Below are 8,925 nucleotides of genomic sequence, written 5' to 3' on the forward strand. Positions count from 1 at the left end.
AGGGAGTGTCCTGAGTAGATGCTGTAGTTTCTTAGTGTATTCCTCAGTGGGATCTGAGGGAAGTGGCCTGTAGAATTTGGTATTGGAGAGTTGTCTGGCCGCCTCCTTTTGATAGTCAGACCTGTTCATGATGACAACGGCACCTCCTTTATCAGCCTCTTTGATGATAATGTCAGGGTGGTTTCTGAGGCTGTGGATGGCATTGCGTTCTGCACGACTTAGGTTGTGAGGCAAGCGATGTTGTTGTTCCACGATTTCTGCCTGTGCACGCCGGCGGAAGCATTCAATGTATAGGTCCAGGCTGTCATTTCGACCCTCAGGAGGAGTCCATGTGGAGTTCTTTTTCTTGTGCTGTTGGTGGGAGGGCACCCGTGTATCAGTGCACTGTTCAGTGTTGTCCTGGAAGTATTCTTTGAGTCGGAGACGGCGAAAGTAGGCTTCCAGATCGCCACAGAACTGTATCATGTTGGTGGGGGTGGCAGGGCAGAAAGAGTGTCCCCGAGATAGGACAGACTTTTCTTCTGGGCTGAGTGTGTAGTTGGATAGATTGACGATATTGCTGGGTGGGTTAGGTGTACCACTGTTGTGGCCCCATGTGGCAGGTAGGAGTTTAGACAGCTTACAGTCCTTTTTCCTTTGAAGAGAGGTGAAGTGAGTAATGTAGATCTCCTGTCTTATTCTAGTGAAGTCCGTTTGTATAGAAGTTTGGTTATTAATGAGAGTCTCCAGGTTGGAGAGCTCTTTTCTGATGTTTTCCTGTTTGCTGTATAGGATGCTGATCAGGTGGTTCCTCAGTTTTTTTGATAGAGTATGACATAATCTCTCACTGTGGTCTGTGTAGTATGTAGATAGCAGTGGATTTTTTACCTTTAGTCCATTTGGTATGATGTCCATCCGTTTGCATTTGGAAAGGAAGATGATATCTGTCTGTATTTGTGCAAGTTTCTTCATGAGGTTGATGGATTTCCATTCCATACGGCTAAATGCAGTATGCTCTTAGTGTCCCTAGCCTCTGTTTGCCAGAAGCTGGGAGTGGACAACAGGGGATGGATCACTCAATGATTGCTTGTTCTGTTCATTTTCTCTGAAGTACCTGGCATTGGCCACCGTCAGAAAAAGGATACTGGGCTAGATGGACCACTGGTCAGATCTTGTATAGCCATTCTTATAAGTTCGGGTACTTAAAATTAGACAAAACTATGCTGACAGTTTAAAAAACCCTAAAACTTGTGAATGGAACCAATTTAATACTGAAATCTAAGAGATGATGAAACATTGAATTCAATGAGCCATTTTCACTTGCTTTTCAGGTAGCCTGGTAATTTATTCAGTTCTTGAAAAAGCTTAGCTAGCTAAACATGCCCATCTGTTTTTAGGGACACAAACCAGAGAATCAGAATATTTATGCTAGAGGATGTGTTTTTTTGGTTTGGGCATGAATGTAGGACTGCTTTGCCTTACTTCATTATGCTTGAGTTCAGTATATCAGCTACAGTACTTGAGAGGGTATATTATTGTTTTACTAAATTTACAAAAAATCCCATGAGTGCAGCATGCCATAAGTATGTGCAGAGGGTGGCTAAGGAAGAGTTTAAATGCTGCTTCATAAACCACTAACACTTGACTTCTGCGCTGCAGGGCCCAGATAAGTATTGAATGCTAGCCATTTGTAATATGTTATCTACCATAAAAGACCTAAGGTTTTTGTCAGTCTCATAGAATGGTGGTTCTAAATCAGGGGCCCAGGGCCCTGGGGGGGGGGGGGGCTGTGAGCAGGTTTCAAGGGGGCTGCCAAGCAGGGTCAGCATTAGATTCGCTGGGGCCCAGGGTAGAAAGCCAAAGCCCCATTACATGCCCCTGAGCCCTGCCATGCACGGCTGAAGTCGAAGCCTGAGCAATGTGGCTTTGCAGGAGCCCATGTGGCATGGGGCCTTGGGCAATTTGACTGCTTGCTACCCCCAAACGCCGGCCCTGGCTTTTATATGCAGAAAACTAGTTATTGTGGCACAGGTGGCCTGTGGAGTTTTAATAGCATGTTGGGGGGGGCCTCAGAAAGAAAAAGGTTGAGAACCCCTGTCATAGATAACACAGTCGAACATCACGACAGCTCACTTAGGGAAAAGGAAATTAAAATAGAATTATTAGTATTAAAACACTAAGTGTAAATACAACATTACTCAACTCTACTTTGGAGAGAAGACTACTGTCAACACTAATATTGGACACACTCTTCTTGTTACAGAAGACAAGTACTCCTAACAGACAAAAGTGAAAATGACAGCATCAAATGTCAGATGCTTCCTGCAATTCTTCTAGGAACAAATGAAATGGGTAAATACAAGTGACTCGTCTATCTACCTGCAGTGAGCAGGATACTTCTCCTGGAAAGGGAAGAATTCTAGATCTTTGTTAGAAATAGCTTGTAGCCTATATGGCTGTGAAAGAAAACCCCACAAATGAAAACTAATGCAACACTGCCTTCCCAAATCTGAAGACAGATGGCTCCAGTACCTGCCTCTGCTACTCATAACTTTTCCACCAGCAGAGTGAAATTTGCCAAACTCATTTCAGTGTCACTTTGGATCCTTATAGGCAACAGTGAAAGTAGGCTTCAAAACAAGAGCTGTGAGTCGCAAGTGTAACAGACAAGAAATAATGGGGAGAACATATAAGAAGTGTAATCTGGGAAACAAGTGCCCAGCACATTATGCCTTCCAGAAGCTGATGTGGAAGATAGAGAACCCAAGCAGACTCATGGGACAAGTACCTGCTAACATTCCAACACCCTTTTCTCCCTGGAAGTTTAAAAGGGTGCAGAGAGTGCTATACCTCTCATAAGGATATTGCTCCTTGTTTGTTGAGACAAATGGAGAGTGGAGATAAGGATCATGTTTGTACTTGCCTCTGGGTAACAGTTACTAGTTTATATTTTGCTGTTTTCTGGAATACCAAGTAAAATACTTCTTCTTATATCACCAAGCACATACCCTAATCAGTCACAAACACATGAGCTTATATTCTTAAGTATAGAATGTATTCTTACAGGTCTACACAGAAACTTTTGTTGGTACAGTAATGTAAATTACAGGTTTGATTTATTTAAAAAAAAAAATGTTTCTATACCAGGAGAAGTCCTAACCTAGACACAATTATATGAGCAAACAAGTGCTGTTCATTCAGGGAACTGGTATAAGCTATAGCAGAAAAAGAATACCAATACAAGCAAGCACCTTTTACAAAGAGGGTTTGCTATATAGCATACTAGTAAGCTTTGTCTTGAAGACTAGCCTTAGGGTATGTCTACATCTACAATTTTGCAGCACTGGTTGTTACAGCTGTATTAGTACAGCTGTATAGGGCCAGCGCTGCAGAGTGGCCACACTTACAGCAACCAGCGCTGCAAGTGGTGTTAGATGTGGCCACACTGCAGCGCTGTTGGGCGGCTTCAAGGGGGGTTCGGGGAACGCGAGAGCAAACCGGGGAAGGAGACCAGCTTCCCCGAAGTTTGCTCTCGCGTTCCCCGAACCCCCCTGCAAACCCCAGGGAAGGAGACCTGCTTGCACGGGGGTTCGGGGAACGCGAGAGCAAACCGGGGAAGGAGACCAGCTTCCCCGCGGTTTGCTCTCGCGTTCCCCGAACCCCCCTGCAAACCACAGGGAAGGAGACCTGCTTGCACGGGGGTTCGGGGAACGCGAGAGCAAACCGCAGGGAAGGAGACCTGCTTGCACGGGGGTTCGGGGAACGCGAGAGCAAACCAGGGAAGGAGACCAGCTTCCCCGCGGTTTGCTCTCGCGTTCCCCGAACCCCCCTGCAAACCGCAGGGAAGGAGACCTGCTTGCTCAGGGGTTCGGGGAACGCGAGAGCAAACCGGGGAAGGAGACCTGTTTGATTACCAGAGAGGCTTCCTCAGGTATGCTGGGATACCTGCTTATTCCACGGAGGTCAAGAAAAGCGCTGGTAAGTGTCTACACTTGATTACCAGCGCTGGATCACCAGCACTGGATCCTCTACACCCGAGACAAAACGGGAGTACGGCCAGTGCTGCAAACAGGGAGTTGCAGCGCTGGTGATGCCCTGCAGATGTGTACACCTCCTAAGTTGCAGTGCTGTAACCCCCTCACCAGCGCTGCAACTTTGTGATGTAGACAAGCCCTTAGAGCATTTGTTCTCAATCCACAGGCCACTTTTGGCCCAATCAGCACACAGCTGCAGCCCATGTGCTATCCTCAGGACCATTCAGGCAGTATATATATTGTGTGCATGTGGCCCCACATAACAGAGAGAGCTGCATATGCAGGCCACAATGGTAAATAGGTTAAAAACACCGCCTCAGAGAATATATTCAAAGCCTGTGTAGTTTAAGCATCCAGTAACAGGGAGGACTATCCAAGTATGTCACAATTTTAACATTATAACTTGAGTAACCCCAGGGATCCAAAACATTTTCTCTGACAATCTCTGCTCACTAATTAAGCGAAGATGCTAACTTTAGGCTATGGGAAAGCATTCCAGCTAATGGGAAAGTGCAACAGTGCATCCTAAACTGAATCAGTCATATGTCTGGCCACGCAATGGGTGGGAGTAAGTAGTACTGCTGCTTTTGTTGTTTTTTACTTTGTCTTTCCTATGTTGAGCTTTTGTATGTACATATGTAAAGAGCATCTATCTAGGTGCCCTTTGGTAGAGAGTTCATATACAAGAAAAAAAATCTATTTCAAGCAACTAATGAAAACCATATCAAATTAATACAAGCATTCAACTGGCTGTTTACAAGTAACACAAGGTGTAAATAGTATAGTGACACAGTTTATCATTATCTAGGATTTCCAAACACCAACATGTACCTGTGCATTGTATAACGTCACTTGTGCACCTGAATTGCAACCCAGCCCTGGGGGCACTCTGCTAAAGTGAAATCTGTATGAGATGTAGCTTTGAATTTCTCAGCTATTCGTGATTCCAGCTGAACTAGTACTAAAAAGCAGCAACCAACTTTGTTTTGTTAGACATGTGTGACATTCTGACATATACACAATGCTAATACAATATTTAATCCGACCTCTACATATGTCAACTTCTCCTGTTCGGTCTAGACATTGTGTCAGGTGTTTTTGCCAGTTGACAGATGGAAAACTTTATAGCACAAATTGTACCCTGCAGGGAATTCTTGCTCACCCTTCTAACTCTTTTACTGCTCCTTAGTCTTAATGTTACAATTACACATTGCACAATTCACAGCCAACTAAATAATTTTTTCACATCTTCGCATACTACTACATCATGTTTTTTCCACTTCTCTCCAATAGCCTAATTCTTTCACCCAATACATCCAGAGGTGAAATTTCATCATTTGGAGCTAAGTTCTGGTCACAGTGAAATCAAAACTGCTACCATTCAGTGGAACAGAGATTTGGTCCTTCAGGGTTAATCTTAAAAGACTTTTGAAGGGATTCATTCTTATGACTAAATCTTGTTTTCCAAATGACACCTGAAAATGTCACTTTTGACATTCCTAATGATCGCTCAAGAGTCCTGGTTTAGTATCTCTTCAGAAAACTGAAGGGAAGAGGAGCAAGACAGTCACACATGCTCTCTTGAGCATCTTGCTTTGGATCATGGAAGCAATTTAAACTGCATGTGCAGAAGAGAGCAGCTCTGAGTAGAAGGAACAACAGAAAAACCTGAAAGCACCAAGACACCAGCAAACAAACTCCCACCAGTCAAAGCAGCAAAGAATCCTGTGGCACCTTATAGACTAACAGACGTTTTGGAGCACAAACTTTTGTGGGTGAATACCCACTTTGTCAGATGCATGTAGTGGAAATTTCCAGGGGCGGGTATATATATGCAAGCAAACTAGAGATAATGAAGTTAGTTCAATCAGGGAGGATGAGGCCCTGCTCTAGCAGTTGAGGTGTGAAAACCAAGGGAGGAGAAACTTTCACACCTCAACTGCTAGAACATGGCCTCATCCTCCCTGATTGAACAAACCTCATTATCTCTAGCTTGCTTGCATATATATACCCGCCCCTGGAAATTTCCACTACATGCATCTGATGAAGTGGGTATTCATCCACGAAAGCTCATGCTCCAAAATGTCTGTTAGTCTATAAGGTGCCACAGGATTCTTTGCTGCTTTTACAGATCCAGACTAACACGGCTACCGCTCTGATAGTTCCCACCAGTCAGTTATTGCTATTTTCACCCCTCCAAACAGCACTTAGCCACTGACAATCCACCCTCTACCCCTTGGAGCCAGATACATTAAGCAGTTAGCGGGAGAGGACTGAAGTATCATACACTTTTGAAGGGGAGTGGGAAGTGTATCCCAAGAGCTCAAATCTCCGCACATCCCTGGCACTAACTGTTTACACAAGTTTAGCTAAATGGCCAGCTAGGTCCCTTCTCCCTCGCACCCACTGAGTGCCTCCAATTAAACCCAATTGTGCAATTCACTCTCCTAGCCACAACCCATGCACTCTCCAAGGGTATGTCTACATCTACAATTTTTAAGCACTGGTTGTTACAGCTGTATTAGTACAGCTGTATAGGGCCAGCGCTGCAGAGTGGCCACACTTACAGCAACCAGCGCTGCAAGTGGTGTTAGATGTGGCCACACTGTAGCGCTGTTGGGCGGCTTGCAGGGGGGTTCGGGGAACGCGAGAGCAAACCGCGGGGAAGGAGACTTGTTGCGGGGGGGGGGGGGTTCGGGGAATGCGAGAGCACACCACGGGGAAGGAGACCTGCTTGCGGGGGGGTTCGGGGAACGCGAGAGCAAACCGCGGGGAAGGAGACCTGCTTGATTACCAGAGAGGCTTCCTCAGGTATGCTGGGATACCTGCTTATTCCACGGAGATCAAGAAAAATGCTGGTGAGTGTCTACACCTGATGACCAGCGCTGGATCACCTGCGCTGGATCCTCTACACCCGAGGTTCAACCGGGTGTACGGCCAGCGCTGCAAACAGGGAGTTGCAGCGCTGGTAACGCCCTGCAGATGTGTACACCTCCTAAGTTGCAGCGCTGTAACCTCCTCACCAGCGCTGCAACTTTGTGGTGTAGACAAGGCCCAAATGTCCAGCTTTTGGTTATGCCACACAGCACTCTGTCATTGCTCCCCTCCCACATAGGCAGACAGGACCCCTCCCCAACTGCAGTTCTTCACCCAGCAATAAAGCGGGGGGGGGGCTATAGATGGGACTGGTAGTACCCAAGGGGAAGGCTGACAGACAGGGAGGGGCTGTAGGGATCCATGGATGGACTGTGAACAGGGGTATATGGAAAGGGCTGATGGGCTGTGTGCAGAGGTAACATATAGGTTGGGTGGGATGGCACAGAGGTGGTTGCCAGGGTTAGCAAATAGGCTGGGTCGTAGGGGATGGATAGGGCTGAAGGTACAAGGGATGCACATAGACTAGGGGCACAACCAGAGCTGGTGGTACAGGGGGCTACGGATAGGCTGGGGTGTAGATGCAGCTGCCAGGTTATAGATGGGCTGGGAACAGGGAGTCGATAGGGCTGGCAGTATTGGGGGAAGGGGGTGTAGATGGGTGAGGGATATCTGGATAGGGCTGAGGGATGCAGATGGGCTGGGGGCACAGGAGGGTACAGACAGATTGGTGCGTAGATAGGGCTGCAGGGTTGCAGCTGGGCTGGGGGCAGGCAGTACCGGGGAGAAGGGGTGTAGATGGGTGGGGGATATCTGGATAGGGCCGAGGACACAGCCAGGGCTAGCGGGGGAAGGCAGGCAGGCAGATCTGTAGACAGACTCAGGTTACAGGGAGGTTGAGGTGGGCAGGGGCCCAAGGAGTCTGTGGCAGGTGTAGTGCAGTAAAGTAGCATCTTCTTACAAAACCTGCTTCTTACAATCTATCCGTATCAATAACTGGCACAGACAGCACATTTCTACACGCAGCAATTGCACATACACGACGGTGCACGGAGCTGCTACCTGCAGGCATTTCCCACATCAGGCAGCAGTTTGCGACCATGGCAGCGTCTTACAACCCATTCTGTACCGGGAACCGCTCCCGGGCTTAGCACGCTACACCGCCCGGGCTGGGGGCGAGAAGGGCCGGGGGCAGCGCGGCGCAGGGGGCGGCAGCAGCCGGCCGGGGTATCGGGATGGGGCTGGCAGAGGAGCAGGGCTCGGGCGCCCCCGCCCCCAGGGCTCCGACTCCCGCCCCCCCAGGCGGTACCTCCTCGGCGCCGGGCTCCCGCGAGGCGGCGGTGGAGGTGGATGGCTCCTCGCCGTCCGAGCTGGCGGAGCCGGGGTCCATCTTGTGTCGGTACCGGCTCGGGGTGGGGGCCCCTCCGCCCCCAAAACACTGCACAGCACGGCCCCGCCCCCTTCTCCCGCTCCCTGCAGAGATCGCGAGATTTCCGAGGCAGAGGGTCTGCGAGAGCGGCGGACAGCCCGGGAAAGGGAATCCGGCTAATCGGCCATTACTGGGCATGCGCGGCAACGCTGAGCGTGCGCAGTGGCGCTTCCTGAAGCCGCTGCCCTCACCCGCTGTGCCCTGCGGGATGAGGGGAGCGGGATGGAGCGGAAGGGTCGAAATACCGGGAATGGAGGAGGGGAGCGAGGCGGAGAACGGGGCAGAACCGCGGCCAGGGCGAGAAGCGGGAGGAGCAGGTCCCGCTAACCAGTCCTGGCCTTTCAGAAAAGGAGAGTCGGGGAAGATCTGTTTTGTCCGTGTTCAAAAACAACCTTGCACCAGCTTTGTTGGGACGCTCGGGCAGGGCTCGTCCTTTCAGTCAGGGACTTGACACATGGCGGGGAGGTTCTGGTGTCTGGGATGTGCCTTGTGCATCCTCACGGTAACTCACCCAGTCCGGGTCCAGTTCTAAACCTCAGCAGCGATCTCGGTTTGCGCAACGCTAGACAGAGACTTGTGACAGTTTGGCAATTCTCCAAAGAGTCTGAC

At 48.9% G+C, this 8,925-nt stretch overlaps 1 protein-coding gene across 1 annotated transcript in view; it reads right to left on the bottom strand.

The window, feature by feature from the left end:
* SMARCA1 (SWI/SNF related, matrix associated, actin dependent regulator of chromatin, subfamily a, member 1) overlaps window positions 1-8,446 on the bottom strand; it is a 71,941-nt gene extending 63,495 nt beyond the window's left edge. Inside the window, exon 1 of the mRNA XM_050964469.1 lies at window positions 8,197-8,446. Within this exon, the coding sequence (XP_050820426.1) occupies window positions 8,197-8,277 (81 nt within the window). The 5' untranslated portion in view covers window positions 8,278-8,446. The remainder of the gene's footprint in view (window positions 1-8,196) is intronic.
* Window positions 8,447-8,925: the final 479 nt, after the last annotated feature.

This window comes from Gopherus flavomarginatus, chromosome 8, assembly GCF_025201925.1.
Source record: "Gopherus flavomarginatus isolate rGopFla2 chromosome 8, rGopFla2.mat.asm, whole genome shotgun sequence".
NCBI lineage: Eukaryota > Metazoa > Chordata > Testudines > Testudinidae > Gopherus > Gopherus flavomarginatus.